The 23765-nt window shown below is 34.1% G+C and overlaps 1 protein-coding gene across 3 annotated transcripts in view; it reads left to right on the top strand.

Annotated features, from left to right (window-relative positions):
• Positions 1–23765, top strand: part of APLF (aprataxin and PNKP like factor) — an 81183-nt gene that overhangs the window by 19905 nt on the left and 37513 nt on the right. For all 3 annotated transcript variants that reach the window (XM_017654757.3, XM_037022161.2, XM_037022162.2), the window contains exons 3-6: positions 3923–4095; positions 15687–15834; positions 16144–16273; positions 20841–21025. In XM_017654757.3, the coding sequence (XP_017510246.3) occupies positions 3923–4095; positions 15687–15834; positions 16144–16273; positions 20841–21025 (636 nt within the window). The remainder of the gene's footprint in view (positions 1–3922; positions 4096–15686; positions 15835–16143; positions 16274–20840; positions 21026–23765) is intronic.

Genomic DNA, 23765 nt, shown 5'->3' with positions numbered 1-23765 from the left:
CTAGATATTTTCCTAATTTACAGCTTAGAAAAAACTAGCTTTTGGACTTCATGTATGTCTGGCTTAAGTAGTTGGAGTGCATATAATTTGACATAGACTTCTAAAAACTTAGTTGAATAATATTTATTTAGATTTAAGTTACAGGCTCAAACAGATTTGTTGAAATGTCATTTTTGCTCTTAATTCTGGAACCCTCTGTATGAACAGTTCTGGGAAAAGAAAAAGATAATCATGGACCACTCACATTGGTCCACTTTATTTGTGGCTGGATTTGCTAAATGTCTGATAGTTCACCACCTAAAATTGAAATGTTAAGTGCTTTCAACTGAGGAAAAAAACTCAAAATGAATGTTTCTTTGACTTTGGTTTTGTGATGCCTTTTTTAAGAAATGTGGTTTCTTTTTTTAAGTATTTTTCCTTTCTGATCTTAGAATTTTATGCCTTTGTTTTTAATATCTTAGCCCTTAAGAATTTAAGACTGTCATTATTTAATCTAATTTGGAGATCATCTGAATCTTTAAAATATTCATGAATAAGAACATGGTCTTATCTTGGCCTGTAATAAGCAAACCTCATTTAAAGAATATTCACAGTTCAGGCAGAAGTTATATATATTTCTGACTTGACTCTTGTCTCTCCTGCCACCCAGCATTCCTGACTGGTTGCTGTGGCATTCTGAAGGAAGGGGAGGCTTCACTTAAAAGGCTGAGGAGTAACGGGATGATTTTCCAAGCCCAGCAGTGTGCGCAAGCTCAGAATCTCATGGTTTGTCCTGCTTGTTGCACTTAAAAGCTCTGGCCAGAGAGCTGCTTTGAGAAATAAATAAGGAGTGGCTGATAGCGTAATGAAAGGTTTTTAAACATCATGTTTAAATTGCAACTTGATTTTTTAAAAAATCAAACATTCACAACTCTTTTTAGGAATATTGTGTCACATAAATATAGTGTTACATTGCATCTCCCTCATTATGCAGTCTTGCATATAGTTTGCAAAATGACCAGTAGAATAACTGCCTACCAAATTTGTATAGGCTCTGTTTTTAATTTCTACTTCTACCCTTTGTCTCCAAATCTTATTTCACTGCTTTCTTTTAACACAAATTTGAAGGAAATAGAGATGTTTTCAATTGCAGATAAACCTAGGAAGGACTGGTGGCCAGATCCTCCTGAAATTAAATTGCCAGAACTAGGTATTGTAGTCATTCCATCATTCAGAGTTGTCTTTTGTTTTGTTTTATTTTTAAGTTTGGGCATGTATGAACAATGCTTATTTTCGTGATAGTTTTTGTTTTAATGTTCTCCATTCTATATTAGTCCTACGCCATCCCCTTTGGCTAAATATACTGTTTGACAGTTTAGCTTCTAAAATGTAGTTATTTTCTTTCCCAATTGTTAACTAGTTTCTAGGTTCCTTTTCCCAAATTCTGTGCTTCTGTAGTTAGTTTAAAAGTATCATGTTTGTTATTCAATCAGACGAAGTCCTGTGAAGTGGTAAATAAAGTTACTTGTGTGATTTTCTTGGGATTTTGAAAGCCAGGAAACAAACTCATGTGCCCAGCTGCTTCTATGAACTTTTTAGAAAATGAAAGTGGGTGATGTTTAAAAATTGTTTACCTAACTGTATAGATTCTATTCATAATATTTAAAAATCATGCAACCTGGTATCTTATAGAGAATGGAATTCAAATAATTTTAGGGGTGAATTTAAGTGACTTAGTTGGTAGCATTTTTAGTAAACACATTAGATTTCAAGCCTCACCATGAACTATCAGGAACCATTTCTGAGATTATCCACTGATGACTGATGGTTGGAATGTCATTGATTCTTCCTGTTAAGAGATTTCTCTAGTTGTTGTCACCATAAACTATGACAGTCATGTTAGGTACCACTGTCAGCACCCATTGACCTTACTTAGTCTAGTGGTGATTATCAGATGATTACAGTTGATCTTAGAACTGGTTCAAGCAGTTCAAGTAGAAAGGTGGGGTGAGATAAGATGTCTTAGACTGTGGTCAATGAAAGCATTTTAAGTAGACCTCGGTGATTGGATCAGAGATTGTGTGTATAGGGCAAAGATTTTGGAGTATGAAGGTCGGAGGTGAACTTGAACACCACTGTAGGTTTATGTAGGGCCTTCCTGCAGAGCTTTGTTTATATTGCAGAAATGTCACAGGCTTTACATAGGGAATGTGAAAGAATACCTGGGAAGCAGTGAGGTGAATGAAGTCTGGGGAGACTTGATGTGATGTTAGCACAAGCAAGAAATGTAAGCAGTAAGTAAGAGCTAGAACTAGGGCAGGGACTCTGCAAATGGAAAAGAGAAATGGATTAAAAAAATATTTTAGAGGGCCTTGACATTTGGATGGAGTGGGAGAACATTGTAGATGTTTGTTTGATGTTTGTGGATATTTTGATGTGTTTTAACATATAATAGAAAATGAAATCAGACTGTATTGCATTTACCCCTGAAATTCCCTATTCATTTTCTGCAGAAATAGATTTTTTTTTAAATTGAGGTATCTTTGATATACAATCTTATGAAGGTTTCACATGAGCAACATTGTGGTTGCTACATACACCCCTATTATCAAGTCGCCTCCACATACCCCATTATAGTCACTGTCCATCAGTGTGGTAAGATGCTGTACAGTCACTACTTGTCTCCTGTGTGCTGTACTGCCTTCCCCATGCCCCCCTTACGTTATGTGTGCTAATAATAATCCCTTTTAATCCCCTTCTCCCTCCCTTCCTGCCCGCTCTCTCCAACCCCTTCCCTTTGGTAACTGTTAGTCCCTTCTTGGAGTCTGTAAGTCTGCTGCTGTTTTGTTCCTTCAGTTTTTGCTTTGTTCTTATACTCCACAAATGAGTGAAATCATTCGGTACTTGTCTTTCTCTGGCTTATTCCACTGAGCATAGTACCCTCTAGCTCCATCCATGTTGTTGCAAATGGTAAGATTTGTTTTCTTGCAGAAATAGGTTTTAAAAAAAGAAAAATTATAATCCAAAGTAGCCTACTAAAGTTAATAACATTATTTGCTTCATGTTTTATAACAATACTCTAGATTTGTTTATATTTTATTTTACTTAGCTGTAGTCTATAAAGGCTTAAGATTTTTAAAAAGTGAAAGTAACTACATTTAATAAAAATTTTAACCAAATATCCCAATGAAAAAAAATTGTTGAAGAGTAAAAAGAAAAAAAGTAAAGAGCTGATGCATTTCTAGAATTTCAAAATACCCATATTAAAAATAGACCTTTTATAAACTTATTTTTCCATAATGAATATTTTTTACAGTAAGAACAGTTTTTGTCTACTGAATTTATGCAGAATCTAGGCTGTTCAAATTCAGGGTAAATAGGACATATCTTAACACCTGTAGGTATTTTAAATGATTGGGATCAGAAAAGTTTTTGATATATGAAAATAGAGTTGTTTCTCAAGATACTGTAGTAAAGTACAAATGGAAAAACTGGGCATGGTCAGCATATGTCCAATGCCAGGGTACAGTTACCTTGTTGTACTACAGAGGTTGTTGATGTCTCTAGAAAAAGTCTCATTTAAACCAATAAAGTAGGTGGAGGAATGGGGAGAGGACTCAGTTTCCACACTGAGAATTATTTTTCATGTTTTTCTTTCCAGTGTCCATTTGTTTCTTGTAAGCAAAATGGAAGTATCTTTTAACCAGTTAATTAACTTTGATTTTTTCTTTGATTCCTAGAGAAATGAGAGGTCTATTATGGCTTTTTTCCTTTTTCATGTATAGATAGTAATTATGGTACTTATAATGCCAGATTTTTTAGACTTTGAAGTCTAAGTTTATACTTAAATTGTTTTGATATTAAAGTTTTGGATCAGTTCACATTTTTACTTTAGTCATAATTTTGAGTTACAACCTCACTGCATTCTTTTTTTATTTGTTAGATACACACAAATCCATGTTTTTATCAGTCTTCTGAGAAGAGCCAGCTCTTACCACTGAAGAAAAATCTATGGCGCTGGTTGAATCCTGGAGACAGTTTTTCATTGTTAGTCGACAAATACGTTTTCCGTGTTTTATCTACAGACTCTGAAATGGAAATGGAATGTACTCTAAGGTAAGATTGCCTGAATGAAATGAGAGTAGGTAATGGTATTTACAACTAATTCATCAGTTGTCCACAAATGCTCAGTAGAAGCGTTTGGATTAAAAACTATATTGGTTATATAGGAGTTGTGTGTGTGTGTGTGTGTGTGTGTGTGTGTGTGTGTGTTTTTCTAGAAAACATTTGACTTTGGAAACTTAATGCCTCATTAGTGATTGCTCCCATATGTGGTGTCTTTTACCATTGTGTTCAGAATGTATTTTCCACCCTACTGTAACCAGGATAGTTAATTTGAGACTGACTACATTTTTTTAATATATATATTTTTTATTGAAGTATAGTTGACATACAATATTAACTTGGTTTCAGGTATACAACATAGTGACTCGACAGTTATCTATATTATTAAATCCTCACCCCAACTAATGTAGTTACTATCTGTCAACGTAGATGGTACAGAACTACTGATTATATTTTCTGTGTTGTGCTTTTTCTTAATCTCTTTTTTTTTAGCTTTTTAAATTTTATTAGCTTCTGGCTTAGACTACACTTATATAAATCCTATTTCTTAAAAAGATACAGACTAGGGAAACTAAGGAAATTAGGTAATACAGTAAACATCTGTGTAAAATTAAAATTAATACACTAGTTTTATTGAGGCAGTCATTAGCAGATGATTTGTCTTTATTTCAGCTTTTAAATTATAGAATACGTAAACTGGACTAATAGATGGACAAAATTACGCAGAGTATGTCCTCTGATTATAATGGTATTAAATTGAAAATCAATAACAATAAATAGAAAAATATCTGAATATTTTGAAGTTAAATAGCACACTTCTAAATAATACACAGGTCAAAGAGAAATCACAAGGGAAATTAGAAAACATTTTGAAAAGAGTGCTACTGAAAGCGCAACATAAATATTTGTGAGGTGAAGCTAAAGTAGTCCTTAGAGGAAAATTTGTATTAAATGGCTCTATTAGCAGAGAAGAAGGCTATAAAACCAGTGACCTATGCTTATGCTTTAAGAAGATAGGACCAAATTAATTCCTGAGCAGATACAATAAAGGAAATAAGAATAATACTAGAAATCAATAAAATAGAAAATAGACAAAAAATATCTGAACAAAGCCAAAAGTTGGTTCTTTGAAAAGATTAATTGGTAAACTTAGTAAGGTGTACCAACAAAAAGAACACACAAATTACCAATATCAGGAATAGAAGAAGGGATATCACTACTTACAGGCCTTAAAATAATAACAAAGAAATATTATCTAAAACTTTATGCCAATAAATTTGACGACCTAAATGAATGGATGCATTCCTTAAAAAACACAATTTACCAAAACTGATAAATGAAAAAAACAGAAAATCTGCTAAATTCTGTATCCATTAAAGAAATTGAGTTCACTTAAAAGAATTTTCCACAAAGAACTTCACTAGTGAATCCTATTAAACTTTAAGGAAAAAATAATGCCAATATTAATACATTTTTGTCCCAAATAGAAGAGAGTATACTTCCTCACTCACTTTATGAAGCATCCATAATCCTGACACCAAAATCAGATAGGAACATTATTTAAAAAAATAAACTATAGACCAGAATTCCTCATCACAAAATGTAAGTCCAATCCAGCAATATGTTAAAAGGGTAATACTTTATGACTAAGTGGAATTGTCTGAGGAATGCAAAGTGGGTTTATCATATAAAAAAATCAATCAGTGCAATTCACTATAACAGATTAAAGAACTCACATTTTTGTAGGTGTACAAATGTGGTTTTGACAAAATTCAACAACTATTATTTTTTAAAAAATCTCTGAGAAAACTAGGAAAAGAAGGAAACTTACTTGTATAGAAAATACATGTAATAGTCAAATATCGAAAATTCTTCTCCTAAATTTAGGAATAAAATAAAGTTGGCATTTTGTGTAACTTCTATTCAACATTTACTGGAAGTCTAACCAGTCTAGGAAGGCAAAAAAAGAAATAAAATACATCAGATTGGAAAGAAAGAAGTAAAACTGTCTTTATTTGTAGATGACATGATTGTGTATTTAGAAATGCTGAGGAATCTATTAAAGAAGCAAGGCACAAAACTCCTCAGTGATTATGTTTATATTATGTTCTATAATAAATTGATCTCTACTGGTAGAAATCCAGTCAATGGTTATTTCCAGAAGAATTGACTAGGAAGGGGCACAAGGGAGCTCTTCATGATGATGGACATATTCCATGTCTTGATAAGGGTTTAAGTTACATGGGTTATGCATTTGTCAAAACTGACCAAATGGTGCACTTCAGATGTGTGCATTTCAGTATATATAAATTATATCTAAAAATTGTTAATAGTAAATTTTAAGAAATTACATCAGGAAGTTATTTTTGATTTCAGTTAAATGAAATTTAATAACCTTCTTTGCTTGCCAGTTTGAAGTACATATCTTCATCCTCCTTTTTATCTTACCACAGATGTAGAAAGAATATTTTTAACTAGCTGCTGAGATGAGAAATATAAAGAAGTAACTTTTTTGTTAAAATAAACTTCCTTGGTAGAATTACATATTTTTTTTTCAACAATCAGAAAATATACATTTCTATAAAAATGTCATTTCCTGATAACTTTTTTGAAGTAGGTATGTCATCTTTAATTTTATTTATATCCACTCAAATTAGCTTGTCCCCTTAGTATGAAAGGCTAGTGTTATATCCTAAATAGATCAGATTGTGGGGTTAGTGAACTTTGGATTTTTCACTATTGATAAAAGTGAAAATACAACCCACTTTAATAGCACTGTACTTTTTCAGGCTGTTTATTAAAAGTAATATTACCTGCTGCATTATTAATATCAAGCTAAATATGTTGAAAGAAGTAGTAAATATTTTGTATATGTTTTGGCAGTTGTGTGCCTAGGGTAGCCCAATTACATTATTTATATTTAAATACTAAATGTTCTGTTTGTAGCTTACTAGTGAACATTTACTTGAGGGTGTTGATTTCATTCTCAGCTCTTTTCCAGTTTGTGATTCAGAGTTTTCAGGTATTCTCATGATAATACATTAAATTTCTTATGTACAGTAATCATTTTTGTTTTTTTTTACTTTGTTCCTTAGCACTCATGTATAGTAGTTGAAAGACCAGTAACTTGAAACCATTTGCCTAGAGTTTAACAGTAATAGCTGTTTTTAATTGAAGATATTTATGACATTTGTCTAATTTTACATAGATTAAAAGTATATAGCCCTCCCTTTTAAGCATTTTGGCAATTCTAGATTTATTTAAGGGTGTTTTTGCTTTCGTTGGCTAAACGTTTAACATTTGGGCAGTCAAAATAAAAATGAAAAATAAAATATTGAACACTTTCTCGAGAAGGGCTGTGTATTAGAACATATATTGGCAACCTTTCTCTGTAAAGGACCAGATTTCAATTATTTTAGGTCTTGTGGGCTATATAATCTATGTCATAATAATTCATATCTGCTCTTGTAGTGAAAAAGCAGTCATAGGCAATATGTAAACAGATTGCTTATGGCTGTGTTTCAGTCACTCTTTATGTACAAAACAGGTAGCAGACTGGATTTGGACTAACCATTGTAATTTGCTGATACCTGTATTAGAGTAAAAGCTAAATTGCTTAACAAGCAGCCCCAAAAATGAAGGGCTTAACCAAGGTAGAATTTATTTTCCTGTCACATAATAGTCCTTCATAGTAGATGCGTTCTCCTTGAAGAAATCCAAGTGCTCCAGCTAGTGGAGTAGCTCTGCCATCCTCAACATTTAGCTTCCAAGTTATCTTCATCATTTCCAATTGGAGGGATAATATATCTTGTACATATCATTTCATTTACATCCTACTGAAAACAATTAGACATACTGCTATACTGAGTTGCAAGGAATGCTGGGAACTGTAGTCTCCAGCTAGGTGGACAAACACTGTTATGGATGCTTACAGATCAGTGCCATTCCAGCTTTGCTGTCTGTTATGCAGTTAACAGCCACTTAGCCTCTGATTTTTAAAAGCTAACCACCTGGCCTCTTCAGTTATAGAATCATGTCATCTCCATTGATACTAATGGGTTCTGTTCCTTGGCAGCCTCCCCTACCACTGTAATAGCCTCACTATCGCATACCTTATTGCCTATTGTTCTGGACTCTTCTAGGGAACATAGCTGGTTGATTCTCTGGTTTTATGTAATAAATCCATTTAAGCATGCCTATCTCTGAACCTATGGACCTACTTTTCAGTATCCTGCCATGGCTCTCTAGTATTTCTTCCATATTTACTAAAAGCACTTTTTTTTTTTAAAGCATGAACAAATCATCCTGGCTCTATGTTAAGCTGGCTTTGGTTGTCCTTGCTAGGACCTTAAATCCCAGGTTGCAAGAAAATGTGCTTTATCCATCCTTATATTTGCATTAGCTCTTCTAGTATCTTCAAGATCCATTCTTCCGCATACTGTTCTGGTTTCTGTCAGTATGTATTAACCAGGTTCTGTAGCTCTTCAGTAAATATTTGCTTTCCTATTGCAGCAGAGACAGTACTTTTCTAGTCAGGTAATGGACTAGAAGTCTGAGGGTAGGTGAGTGCAGGTCTTGAGGAAGGCAAGTATCATCAGATAGGTGTCTCCCATAGGAGGCAGCTGCCAGGTCTTCAGATGAGGAGCAGCTCCTTTCCTCTAAGCAAGGGGAAGTGGACCATCTCTTAGATTGTGCAAGTATTGAAATATATTTTAGACATTTCTTGATACAGTGGGATTTTCATATAATTTATAACTAGCTCTATTTTGCAGTGTCTATCACATTAAAAAATGCTGTTTGCTGTTGTGCAAGCTTATTTGTATGAACTTTTAAATCTTTATAATGATCTTTATAAGGAATAGGTACTGTTCATAACCTTATGTTTCAGATTAATTAAGAAACAGACAGAAGTTTTGAGACTTGCCCAAGATTACACAGCTAATATGTGGCAGAACTAAGATTCAAAGCCAAGCTGACTGGTTCCCAGAGCTCTCTTACTGACCACCCTCTGCTGTACAAGAAAACTTACAGCGGTCATTTTAATAGTGAACACCTTGTTGAATGGCTCAATAAATTTGGTATAGTTCTATAATGGGGTGTATGTGAATGAACTAAAGAAATCTCCAGGTGAAAACATGGATAAATCTTCACGTTGAGTAAAAACAGAGTAACAAATATATAAAGCATGCATTCTTTATATGTGGATATATACATAATATATATGTATATTATGGATTACTTGAGTTACTTCATGAATTATATATATTATATAATATGTTATACATAATATATATTATTTGTGTATATGTACACATATATACATATGCATATACTCAGATAATGGATACGCACATAATATAGTGTGAAGTGTAAAGACACGCCTGTGAAAATAAACATTAAAATCAGCCTGGTGTTTTCCTTTGAAGAAGGAATGGTAGGTAGGGGAACAAGATTGAGGCAGGGCACAGGGTCAGAATTGGCTTTGATTGTATTTGTAATTAATCTGGAGCAAATAAGACAGAGTGTTTCTATTTGGGTGGGTGGATATACAGTATATTCATAGATAGGTAGATAGAATACATATATTCTGTATGCATTTCTACATGTTGAAATATTTTAAAATTTAAAAAAGAACAAAAAAAACCTTTGTGCTTTGTGGCAGTGGCTGGGACTCTGATGCCATTGTAAATTTTTTCTTCCAACACTTATGAATTTAAGAAAGGGATTCGAACAACAAAATAATGAAAAAGCTTGTCATTTCTTCAGGTTTTCATTTTACTCATGTCAACATGTTTTTCGTATAGTATTTTGATTCTCTATGAGAAGTCACACTTACAACTGACTCCATGGGAGCGTATGGGTCTAAACATATCTAGTGTGTTCATATTTCACTCTTTTCAGCATATGTTTCTGTGAAATTACTAAGCTGGAAATATCAAAACCCATATATTTTTGAGAAGTCCTAGTAGAAGAAAAACAAATTTAAAAAACCACTTTGGTTTTATATTTTAGTTAATTAAATTACAGCATATTTCATTCAGAAGCATGAACATAAATTTTATGTTCTTATTGCCTCTGAGTAGTGGGTGCTGAGCAAGTGTTGGTTTATTAATATAATGAAATATTTTTTTTATATCTAAATCTCACTGCTGAGGAAGTACAACACACTCTCTCTAGGGAGGTTATTTTTTTTAAGACACTGTTGAGGAAAGTAAAATAAATTTCTTGTCATATCAGTTTTTTTTTTAATTGTTAAAGTTCTTAATAGTTAGATTCCATATAAATAGGTGATTTTAATCACTTTAATTTTGAACAAAACAACACAATGTTGATGAAAATGCCATTATAGTATGACAGTATGAAGTGTCATATCAAAATTCAATTCATTTATAATTTTTGAAAGCATTTCTAGATCTAGCTCATTCATCTGAATAGCATATTTTATATTAAAGATATAAAAATATAGAATTTATACTTAAATTTAACCTGGACTGTATTTTGAAGTTTTAAGCATTACTTAATTGCCAAAACAATCTTTAAATAGAAGAAAAGAGTTGGAGGATTCACACATCCCAGTTTCAAATCCTATAAGAAAGCTGCAGTAATGAAGACAGTGTGGTACTAGCATAAAGAAAGACATACAGATCAGTGGAATAAAATGGAGTGTCCAGACGTAAACCCTTACATGATGGCCAGTTGATTTTCAACAAGAGTGCCAAGACAACTAAATGGGAGAAATAATGGTGTTGGGAAAACTGGATATCCACATGAAATAGAATAAAGTAACACTCCTACCATATACCATATAAAAAATATGCATATAAACTGGATCAGAGACCTAAATATAAGAGCTAAAACTATGAAATAATTAGGAAAAAACATGTAAATTTTTGTGACCTTGGATCTGGCAGTGGTTTCTTAGATGTAACACTAGAAGTGTAAGCAAACAAAGAAAAAATAGGTAAAGTAGATTTCATAACAATTAAAAACTTCTGTGCTTCTAAGGGCCCCATCAAGAAAGTGAAAAGACACCCCACTGAGAGAGAATATTGGCAAATCACATAGCTGATAAGAGACTTAAATGCAGAATATATAAAGAACTCTTGGATTCAATGATAAAAAGAGAAACAGCCCAATTAAAAAATGCATAAAGGATTTGAGTAGACATTTTTCCAAAAATGATACCCAAATGGCCAATAAACATGAAAAGATATTCAACGTCAATAAGCATTAGGAAAATGCAAATCAAAGCCACAAGGAGATACCACTTCCCATCCACTAGGATGGCTGTACTCAAAAAGAGGTAATAACAAGTGTTGGTGAGGATGTGGAGAAATTGAAACAATTATACATTGCTGGTAGGGTTGTGAAATGATAAAGCCTCTTTGGAGCATACTTTGCCTGTTCCTCAAAATTTTACTTAGAATTACATGTCGTCCAGCAATTCTGCTCCTAGGTATATACCCAAAAGAATTGAAAAGATCTGTTCACACAAAAACTTGCATAGTCCCATTCACATGGAATATGCTGAAAATGTAAATCTGTAGAGACAGAATGTAGATTAATGCTTGCCAGAGGCTAGAGGAAGAGGGAATAATGGGTAGAGACTGCTAATGCATACAGGGTTTCTTTTTTGAGATAATGACTGTGTTCTAAAATTAGATATTAGGGATTGTTGCACAAAACTGTAAATACACTAGAATCCACTGAATTGTATACTTTAACAGGACAATTTTTATGGTTATGTGAATTATATCTCAATAAAGCTATTATTTAAAGAGGATAACTCAGTTTTCCTTATTATATATAGATAAATTTCCAAGTTTTAATTTTTTTACTTAACAAATTCTGGTAACACTATGTTATAAATCCTGTGATAGTTGATTTCTCATAGAAGTATTTGAAGATAAAATGAAAATAGTCTATCACAGTGACAGTGTTTGATATTTAAATAAAGGTATAATAGAATAGTTTGTGCTTTGGCCCCTTTGGAACTAAATGTTAATTTGAATTTTTTTTGGGATTGGATATTTTTGTCGTGCGTTTATTCTTGGTAAATATGAATAAAAAATTCCCTATGGGCCACAGGGTGTGTATGTCTTAGTCTTGAATTTATACCACAGTAGAAAATAAACTATAAATGAAATGGGTAATACTTCCTAACTTATAATACTATAAATGAAAAGTCATTGTACTACTATTGAATATTTCTTAGTATTTTTCAAATTAAATATTACGAAAATCTAAGGAAAAATCCTAATTTGGAAGTACATCTGTATCCTGTGAATAAATGGATCTTAATCTAGGGGTAGAGTGAGATTTCATAGACAGGATAATCATACATTTTTCAAGTCTTCATATTCAGGGCCTGACACATAGAAGGTGTTTTAAAAATATTTATTGAATGAACAAAAACTGATGTTTCATAGTAATTTACTCTAATAAGTTTTCTTTTGGCTGATATGGAATTCAAATCTGCCTTTGAAGGACATTATTCTTGTATACAAACACTAAAGCAAAACATGCTACTAATCATCTTCTCAACTGTACACATTTCTAAAGTCTCTCTTCATTTTTTTTTTTTAGTGGCTAGCACATATTTATTTAAAATAATTACTTATATGATGGAGAAAAAAGTAATTTGTGCCCTATACACTTTTCCAGGAATACTTTTTAAAATTAAGGCATTATTGATATATACACTCTTATGAAGGTTTCACATGAAAAAACAATGTGGTTACTACATTTACCCATATTATCAAGTCCCCACCCATACCCCAATGCAGTCATTGTCCATCAGTGTAGTAAAATGCCACATATTTACTATTTGCCTTCTCTGTGCTCTACACTGTCTTCCCCATGATCCCCCACACCATGTGTACTAAACATAATACCCCTCAATCCCCTCCTCCCTCCCTCCCCACCTGCCCTCCCAAACCCCTCCCCTTTGGTAGTCTAGTGAGTCTCCTCTAGTCCCTTCTTGGAGTCTGTGAGTCTGCTGCTGTTTTTGTTCCTTCAGTTTTGCCTCGTTGTTATACTCCACAAATGAGGGAAATAGTTTGGCACTTGTCTTTCTCCACCTGGCTTATTTCACTGAGCATAATATCCTCCAGCTCCATCCATGTTGTTGCAAATGGTAGGATTTGTTTTCTTCTTGTGGCTGAATAGTATTCCGTTGTGTATATGTACCACATCTTCTTTATCCATTCATCTACTAATGGACACTTGGGTTGCTTCCATATCTTAACTATTGTAAATAGTGTAGAGGTAAACATAGGGGTGCATATGTCTTTTCAAATCAGGGATCTTGTTTCCTTCGTGTAAATTCCTAGGAGTGGAATTTCTGGGTCAAATGGTATTTCCATTTGTAGTTTTTTGAAGAACCTCCATACTGCTTTCCACAGTGATTGAACTAGTTTACCTTCCCACCAGCAGTGTAGTAGGGTTCCCCTTTCTACACATCCTCGCCAGCATTTGTTGTTCTTAGTCTTTTCGATACTGGCCATCCTAAATGGTGTGAGGTGATATCTCATTGTGGTTTTGATTTGCATTTCCCTGATAATTAGTGATGTATAGCATCTTTTCATGTGCCTGTTGGCATCTGAATTTCTTCTTTGGAGAATTGTCTCTTCATATCCTCTGCCCAATTTTTAATTGGGTTATTTGGTTTTTGGGTGTTGAGGCATGTGAGTTCTTTATAAATTTTGAATGTTAACCCCTTGTCAGATATGTTATTTACAAATATATTCTCCCGTACTGTAGGATGCCTTTTTGTTCTGTTGATGGTGTCCTTTGCCATACAGAAGCTTTTTAGTTTGATGTAGTCCCATGTGTTCATTTTTGCTTTTGTTTCCCTTGCTTGAGGAGATGCATTCAGGAGGAAGTTGTTCATGTCTATATTCAAGAGATTTTTGCCTATGTTTTTTTCTAAGAGTTTTATGGTTTCATGACTTACATTCATGTCTTTGATCCATTTCGAGTTTACTTTTGTGTATGGGGGTTAAACAATAATCCAGTTTCATTCTCTTGCATGTACTTTGCCCAGTTTTGCCAACACCAGTTGTTGAAGAGGCTGTCATTTCCCCATTGTATGTCCATAGCTCCTTTATCATATATTAATTGTCCATATATGGTTGGGTTCTCTAGTCTGTTCCATTGGTCTATTGTTTTGTTCTTGTGCCAGTACCAAATTGTCTTGATTTTTGTGGCTTTGTAATAGAGCTTGAAGTTGGGGAGTGTAATCCCCCCAGCTTTATTCTTCCTTCTCAGGATTGCTTGGCTGTTTGGGGTCTTTTGTGGTTCCGTTTGAATTTTAGAACGATTTGTTCCAGTTTGTTGAAGATCGCTGTTGGTATTTTGATAGGAATTGCATTGAATCTGTAGATTGCTTTAGGCAGGATGGCCATTTTAACAATATTAATTCTGCCTAGCCATGAGCATGGGTTGTGTTTCCATGTATTGGTAGCTTCTTTAATTTCTCTCATGAATGTCTTGTAGTTTTCAAAGTATAGGTTTCTCTCTTCAATTTTTAAAAATGCACTTTTACTAAAGAACAATTTACACACAGTAAATTCACTCCTTTTAAATGTACAATTCAGTGCACTTTGACCAATGGATGTAGTTGTGTAAGTTCTACCATAGTGAGAAATAGAACATTTCCATTTCCCCACAGTGCCTCTTTGTAGTCAGTCCTTTTACTCCATTCCCAGCGCCTGGCCACTACTAATCTGATTTCTGTCCCTGTAGCTTTACCTCTTCGAATGTCACAGAAATGGAATTAGATAATTTGTAGGCTTTTGTTTCCGACTTTTTTGACTTAGCAAAGTAAATGCCCTTGAGATTCGTCCATATCATATATATCATAGTTCATTCCTTTTTATTTCTGAGTAGTATTTTCATCTCCCCATTTTCATGTTTTCAAAAAGATCAATTTGTTGGATCATCTCTGTACAGACATAAGGAATAATGATCCCTCAACTTGGATGATCTTACTGCACTTTGCATTAAGTCGGAGGTAATTGGTTCTGCTAGTATGTTCCACATGTCACCCCAGATGCTTCTGTGTCAGAGAAGTTAGCTTCCAGTTGGTCTACAAGTTTGGGAAGATTTCTCAAGTGGTGTATTGGCCAGAGCTCTGGTAGCAGCTATGTGGGACTTGACCTTAGTGCTTTATTTTTTCTTCAAAAGCCTAATTAACTTAGCTGATGTTCTTACATTTTCCCTTTGGATACTGGGGGTAATCTTGACTTTTATGGACTATCTGGACAAATATTGAATAAGTAAAACACTCTTAAGTCTTGAGTGAAATGGCTGCTAAACACCTCATCAGCTGTGGTTTTTAGGCCCATGATTTGGAAAGATTAAAGTATTTTATGTTGATACAGTGGGCAGAAGATGAATATATTCTAGTCTGTGTATTTTATTCTAGTATATTATGTGGTGTTTTGTCTTGCTAAGTCTGAGAAAAGGAGCACAACTCATTTATATGTACTTGGGCAAGTCACATTTGTAATGACATGATAGGCAATGGAAGTGTTTTAAATTTAAATGATTAATAAATGAATTTTTATTTTATTTTATAGAAATAGTCAAATGCTTGATGAAGATGATAAATTGAATGAAACACCAAAATATTCCTCAGTTAATTTGCCTTATGAGACAACTGGTGCCCAACAGCTGGAAAGAGGCGAGGAAATAGCTAAGACTCAGGACACTGCTGCCGATGGCGTGGTGAGAAATCTAAGATCTTGTCCATTTATAATATATTTCTTATTTTGAGGAGAAAAAAGAAACTGAACTTAGAGGTATCATGACAATAGTGCTAGCATTGCTGTTTCAAAGTCAAGCTCTCCAGAATACCACATGAGTCCACAACTTGAACTAAAAGATAATACATTTCTTTCTTTGAGAGGTTAGACCTACTCACTCCACAGCTGCAGGGAGTTTTTAAATGGTAGTTTTCTGCAAAGTAAATAACTTTACACTTTCAATAAGGATGCATGATTAGTTTTAGTAATTAATATATGGGTGCCTTTTTAGTCTTTCCTAGGTGAATGTGAAGATTTCAGTAAGCAGCAGTCAAACCCTGCTGAGAGGAAAAGAATCCTTCCGGCATGGATGTTAACAGAAAATCTAAGGGATCAAAACCTTTCAGCACCAGTCAGTGGAGGTAGGCTTTTAGGAAACATTAAACAGAATTTGGAAGTTGTTCTGAACAAATGGAGATAGAGTAGCAGTGATCTAAGTGTATAGCTTAGCCTAACATTTTTTTAGATGTCTACATGAAGTCTAGGTTAAAATATAAGCTATTATTTTATGCCATTTTTCAAATGCCATCTGCTAATTATTTTTTTTATTTAACAAGTGCTGTTTTTCTTAAGTGCTAATTTATCAGATTAACATATATTTTCAAACAAGCCTGTTGGTGTCATATTTAAAATAAAAGGCCAGCCCAGTGAGCATGTTCCAAATTAATTTAATTACATAAAAAAGTGCCAGGCACACAGTGTTATGTGCTGGAGGACTCAAAGAAGAGTTGGCCTCTGTCTTAGCACAGGTCAGTGTCATGGCAGATATCACAATGATTTATGTCATCTGCTAGGTATTCCCATTAATTAAGATATTAAAGTGTTTACTACATTGTCTTATTAGCATTTTCTTTGCAACTTTTCAGTCATCTCAGGTTTAGTTTCTATTCACGGCTTGTTTTCTTTTGTATGGGTCACATTTTCCTGTTTATTCTCATGTTTAGTGACTTTCTATTGGATATTAGATATTAAAATGATACATTGTAGCAATTTTTGATTTTATGTTACTCTAAATAAATATTTTTGTTCAAATTGACAAATAACTTGGACAAATAGGCAATTTTCTTCTAAAAGGCAATTAATTTAACCCTCAACTCTGTTTGCCTGTTGTGGGCAGCAGCTGCAGGCTCTACTTAGTTCTTCTGGCTTCCAGCTCTGCTTTTTCTCTGAGTTCCTGGGGTATCCCCCATGCCCATCTATAGTTTAGCAATGAACCCCGGATTTGGGTCAGTTTACCTGTAGATTTTGGTTCTTGGCCTTCTGAAACTTCCTTCCTTCCAGGATTTTGTCCCTAACTTTCTACCTGCTCTACTAGCCTCAAACTTTGTTTTCTGACCACTGAAGCCAGTAAGGCTGCAGCTTTCTGCTACCTGTGAGTTGGGGGGTGCCCTCAGGGAAAAAGCTGCAAATTAACAAACCTCACAGGTTTGTACTTAACTTTTCAAGGTTAGCCTCTTATCCAGTTCTGCCTTTCTGGTCACTCTCCAATGGCTTTAAATAGCTGTTTTTTATATTTTCCCCCAAAATTGTAATGGTTTTGTTTGTGATAATTATTTCAGTGAAGCTACTCTGCCGTTTTATTCTGAATATTCTTCTATAAATTAGCAGCACAATTGAATGTGTTATTTAGTTGAATGCTACTACCATTACTACTAATGCTACTGCTCTAAGAGTCTTCTAAAGCTTTTGACCAAATATGCTATGTACAGAATATTCCTTTTTATGCTATATATATAGTAGGATTATATATAGTAAGATCAGAGTGACCTTGTGGGAAAAATAAGTTACCTATTTTGTGTTGAGGGAGGTGTCATTTAATCTGGAGAACTTTTTTTTTTTTTTTTGTATCTACACCTAGGATTTCCTGGCAAGGTTTTATTCCAGGACAGTGGTTTTTAGTTCCCCCATCTCCTATTATTGCATGTTTAATATATTTTTATCAGTAACATTTCTCATTAAGTGTGATAATCCTTAATTTGCAGGAAGAAAGTAGGGATTAGGAGATGATAACTGAAGGGGGGGAGGCACTGTCCCTCAGTAGGGTACTTTCTCTAATAGCAGAAGAATAACTATACCTGACCAAAAATCAGACCAATGTGAACTGCCTTCCTGCAAATAAGTCCTTTTCTCTCAGAGTTGTTTTATACTATAACTGCTTCTGTTACACTATTTATAACTGCTTCTGTGGCCACTAGTATATTGATTATAATCAAAATATAATTTGCTTCAAATTATAAATAGCTATTAACTTTCACTTGATAGATGTACCATTTAAAGTATGAAGCACCTTTTTGGGCACTTCACCTTGAAATGCAAATAAGAGTAATTTTACATTGGTATGGACAGAAATATTATATAATACACAATGTACTTAAAATGCTAAAGCTTCAAAATAAGATTAAAAAGTCTGTGGATTAAGGCATGTCTTCTATATACTTAGATTTTGGGGGAGTACTTGTAAGACCAGGGTTAGGTTACTTAATTCCTTTAATGACAGAAAGATTTAGAAATATAAGCTTATTACTTAACATACAGCCAATTAAAAGTTTAAGTAATTAGACTTTTTCTGCTGTGTAGTTATTGTTATTGTTACTGTCTTACTGGTTTGTTTAAGTAATAAGTCATCCAGGTCAGTAGACCAACACAAGAGATTTTAAAATTCGATTTCCAACATACATTTTAGGCTCATTTAGATATAGGTTACTTTCTTATGTCTTTTGCAGTTTTAGTGCTGTATTTTGTTCATAGATTAAATTACCTGTTAAAATTACCTGAAACCAATTTGATATTTTGGAACCTTCTGTGTCTTTAGGTACAGGACAGGTAATGTTAATTGATATTAAATGACTTATCCAAGATCACATAATAAAAGCCTGTGTGACTCTATGAACTCATGCTCTGATCCTTATCACCATACAGCCACCTAGATTTACCCTCTACATGTTCTGGTGTGTTTTATTTATTTTTCTCTTCTAATAAGCCATTACATTCTCTCCTGGATCTTTTCTCAGTTGAACTCTTGGTTTAATCCTTAAATGTATGTGAATGATTACTGTGTATGTATTTGATTAAGCTACTAACGTTTTCATTTTCAACCAGTATAGTCTAGTTTATTTTATTTTTCTGGGTCCCCAGGTACTAGCCCTTGGACATTATCATGAGTTTCTCAGGCCTGGGCTAAAATTTCTCCATGTCCCTTAGTGATTGGGAAGTGAATATATTTGGGCAACAGCTTTGAGAGCCTCCCCTCCTTGGCTTCCAGCTGTCTCCTTCCAGGCCTAAGGTTTCCCTACATGTGATTCCTAGGTCATGACACTCTTGCTAGATTGAAAAAGGAGCTTTATCTTTTCACAGGTATCATGCTGCTCTGTAGTACATTTTTTCTCCCATCTTCTAATTCTCCAACATGGAGTCATGAAAAGTGGCACATGCTGATAAAGACTGAAGTAGTCTCCAAACCATTTGGTTTGCATTTAATTTTGTACTCTGATTTTGTTCTGTATGACCACTTGATGCAACTATAAATATTGAACTGGCATTGTTTTGACTATAGTTCAAAATTTACTTAGAGTACTATTTAATTTATATATTTTATTTCCAGCAATGCTAAATTCTATAATTAGTTCTAACAGTTACTGAGCCGCTTGAGTTTTCTAGCTGTGCAATCATACTATAGAATTATGATAATTCTGGCTCTTCTACCTACTGCTTTAAAAAATATTTCCTTGTCTTATTTAATGAGCTAGACCCTATAAATTTTAAATAAAAATGGGTAAGATTGGCATCTGTGTCTTGTCCTTGATTTTAACAGGAAATCTGTTAGTATTTCAAGATCTAGTATGATTGGCATTTTTATTTTTACTTTTTTTTAAAGAATAATGAATTCTTTGAAAAAATTTTGGTGTAGAAATAGTCCTACATTTTCATGTGTTTTAATATAATTAATGATATTAGTAGATTTCCTGATGTACCATGCTTGGGTTCTTTGAATAAGTTGATTATCGCTTGAGCTTATTATTTATATGTTCTGTTAGATTAAACTTGCTTATATTTAGTTTAGGACATTTGTAGCTGTATTCATAAGTGTTAGTATTTTTTTTCATATGTGCCATCTATGTCAGATTTTAGCCTTAAAGCTATGTCAGTGTTGTATAAAATGAATTTGGAGGGTTTCTGTATCTGTTCAAGAACAGTTTGAGGAATGAAAATACCTGTTCCATTATAGAATCTTTCCATATCACAATCTGGGTCTGATGCCTTTTCGTAGTTGATAGTTCTGGCATAGGAGTAGGTAAGTTAGGCCAGTAAAAAAGAATGAAACACCCAGGAACAGCCATATGTTTATTGGCTGTTTTCACTTATTCTTCTGTAGTATGTCATGTACAAAGTCCCAGATTTCTTTGTTTGACCTTCTTTTTTTGTTACTAATAAACAATTATTTAAAACTGTCTATCTTTTCTAAGTGTGACAGATAATATCTCCCAGTATATTGTTTGCCAGTGTGCTATCAGCCTCTGACTTTGTTTATAGTCTTCTGCTTAAAAATATTTTTTGTTTTTATTCTAGATAGATCTATAGGTTCCCTTTCATCTTAATAAAACCTCCCAGAAGTAATAAAACTATTGTCCCCATATTTTCTTCAAATGCCTTAATAGTTTGAATTTTTATATTGATTATTAGTTCAATAGAAATGTATTTACAAATATGATATGAAGTAGTGCTCTGATATTATTTTTTTCCAAATGAAAAGCTAATTTTCTCTATATCATTTATAATAATACAGCCTTTCCTCCAATTTGAACTGATAATTTTTTATATTTTAAATGTGTATTATTTTGATCTGTTTCTCAGTGTTCATAGTTTTATGAGTTATTGACATTTGTAGGTACAGGAGGTAATTTTCTTTTTCTTTTTATATGTGTGTTTAAGATGATAATGTAATCCAGGGAAGTGGAAAAGAAGGAGTCTGCAAAGATAAAAGCCAAGTAAACATAACACAACAAGGAAGAAAGCGATTAATTCCATCAGGAAGTTCAGAAAGTACATCAGCAGAGCAAGACACAGGAAAAAAGTGCAAAAATGCTGATCAGGAAGAGTCTATCATTTCATCCAAGGTGATTTTATAAAAAATTCATTATTTGATTATTTGTTTTCATCATCAAGTGTTATATATAGGAACTAATTATATGTTGTATACAGCAAGGAAAACCAAAACAGCTTTTCAGTAATAGGTTTATGAAGATAAAAAACTAACCCAGAATTTTTGGCTTGATGAAACTAATGTAGTACTTGCATTGTAGAAAATAAAGCTAATTTAGAAAATTTCAGGCTGGATACACAATGGAGACCACTTGACTCTGGTTATAACTGGTAACTTCATTCTGAAAACCTGATTTCTTCTAGTTTCATTGGTCATTGTGAGACTGCATGTAACCACCTTTTTCTTGATCAGCATGAGGAGAACAACAACTGATGGGCTAGTTCTTAGTAGCCCACTGCAGGATTATTTCTGGGCTAATTCACTGTATTTATAAAGCTTCTCCTCCCTCCTTCAGTTTCTGCTAACTCACTAGAATGATTTGGCTGACTTCAGCATTCTTTAACAGTGAGTACTTAGAGAAAATGAGGTCTTTTAATGGATGCTTTTAAGAAGAGAGGAGAGGAGAGATCAGGTATTCCTCCTCTCAGGAGAAGGGTGGCTTTAGATGACAGTTTTCATGATCTTTATAGACCCATAGCTGAGCTGTGTCAATCCCCGTCTTTTTGTCTAAGCAAGAGCCAAAGGAGTAGGATGGCTTTAGAGTAATGTGCAGTGGAATGACTGAAATGCCATCAGCCATTCCAGAGGGTCAGAGCGTTTAGAGTTCTCCCCTCATTCCTGCTTCCTCTTCCATTAGGGAAGATCCAGCCCACCTCAGACTCAACTCCTTTGCCTACTTACAGAGTCAGGTTTAATAAATGAAACAAAATGTTTTCTGACTCATATATATTGACCATAAAAACTTACTAAGACTCAGACTCAACTCCTTTGCCTACTTACAGAGTCAGGTTTAATAAATGAAACAAAATGTTTTCTGACTCATATATATTGACCATAAAAACTTACTAAGATAAACCTCATTTCATTTTGAGCCCCAATATGCTCTGCTTTCTGGACATATTAATATGACTTTTTCCAAAGAAGAGAAATTATTTTTTTCAGAAGAAAATCTGTAGTATACATATTTTACTATGTTTATCTCAGCCCATAAAGTTTGATAATCAAAAGTAAAACTTCATGTCTTCTTGATGAACTGTAGAGAGGAGCAGTAAACAGATCCAAGATAGTCTAAGTATTTGTGAGATTTTGATGACATCAAGGCGTATTCAGCCAGGTCCCAGGAATGCCTGAGCTCTTCTTGGCCAATAGCTCTTTCTTCGCTTGGGTTTTGGAGGGAGATTTTGCTTCTTTTAAAAACAGCATAAACAAGACTCAAGATTTTATAACCTTTTATAATCCCTTATGCAGGGCTCTTGGGTAAAGCCGGGCCAGAAAGGTTGGCTTAGACTTTCCAAGCCTCACCTCCATCTGTGCCCAGTTTCAGTCAACATGGGCTGTAGCTACTCCTGAAGGGATGTCTACAGGGAAGAGCCAGGTGAAGAAGAAAGAAATGAGAAAAAAAAAGAGGATGGCTCAACTATTTAGTCTTAATGACAGAAGATTGCCAATTATAAAGAACTATGGACAACTGACCAGGCCTTCAGAGTAGACTTGGGTCAGTTTACTTGGAAAGAATTGATCACACTCTATTGGAGAAAAGTGAAAAAGGAAGTTGAGAGAAGGGCAGAAATTACCTTCCTCTTACTGGACCCTATTTCTGACACGCCGATTCAGTTGGTTGGTAGGGCCTGTGCGTGCATCAGCATTATTTTAAATAAGCTCCCACAGTTTTAATGTGTGCTCAAACTTGAGAGCTACTCATGTTCCATCATTCAGTAGAGGAAATTGAGGCACATGATCACATTCCTAGAGGCCTTGGGCCTCAGACGGAAGTCTCTTCATTTTGGGTCCAGTGGATTTTTTTACCATATATATTAGACTGTCTACAAGAAGTTTGTGATGCTACTAACTTCTGATCATGAAGATAATTGCTCTGAAATAGTATTTTTTTTATTAATTCCCTTATGCCTTATTCCAACTCGTTACCAGTTATGTAATTGTTTAATCTGAGAGTGAAAGTGCTTCACCCTATTGACTTTAAAGAAAAGGATCATATTTCCTTTATGTAACCTAATTAGGACTTCTAAAAATGACAGAAGGGAGCCTAACTTAGGCAAATGAAGCAAAATAGTACTACAAAGTCTATCAACTGTCTGTTGCTGGGAAGGAAGCTACCCCATACTTTGTGACTTAACACAACAATAATTTATTATTTCTTATAATTCTGTGGGTTGACTGGCTCAGGAAGGTGATTCTTTTGTGGCACCTTATTGGTGTCAGCTGGGCTACATTCACCTTGGATCAGTTGAGGCTGGAGCATCCAAGATGGTGTCACCACATGAAGGTGCCTCAGCAAGGGTTGATGGAGGGCTTGCTGGGCTTCCCTCTCTCCATTTATCTGTTAAGTAGCTAAATTATAACCTTTTATAGGTATCTTTACCTGACAGCTGGATCCCAAGGTAGTGAAAGTAGAAGCTTCCAGGTCTCTTAGGGCGTAGGACTGGAACTGATACAGTGTCATTTCTGTGGCATTCTTTTGGTCAGAGCAATGTCTTGCCAAGGGTTTCAGCCCCAGGCAAGTTTGCTATGGATTCAATGTGACCAAAGAAATTGACAGCAAAACATTCTTTGGGCTGAAAGGGTTTATTACCTGG

This window comes from Manis javanica, chromosome 1 (genome assembly GCF_040802235.1).
Source record: "Manis javanica isolate MJ-LG chromosome 1, MJ_LKY, whole genome shotgun sequence".
In the NCBI taxonomy this organism is placed as follows: Eukaryota; Metazoa; Chordata; class Mammalia; order Pholidota; family Manidae; genus Manis; species Manis javanica.
This window is presented reverse-complemented; position numbering and strand designations above follow the sequence as displayed.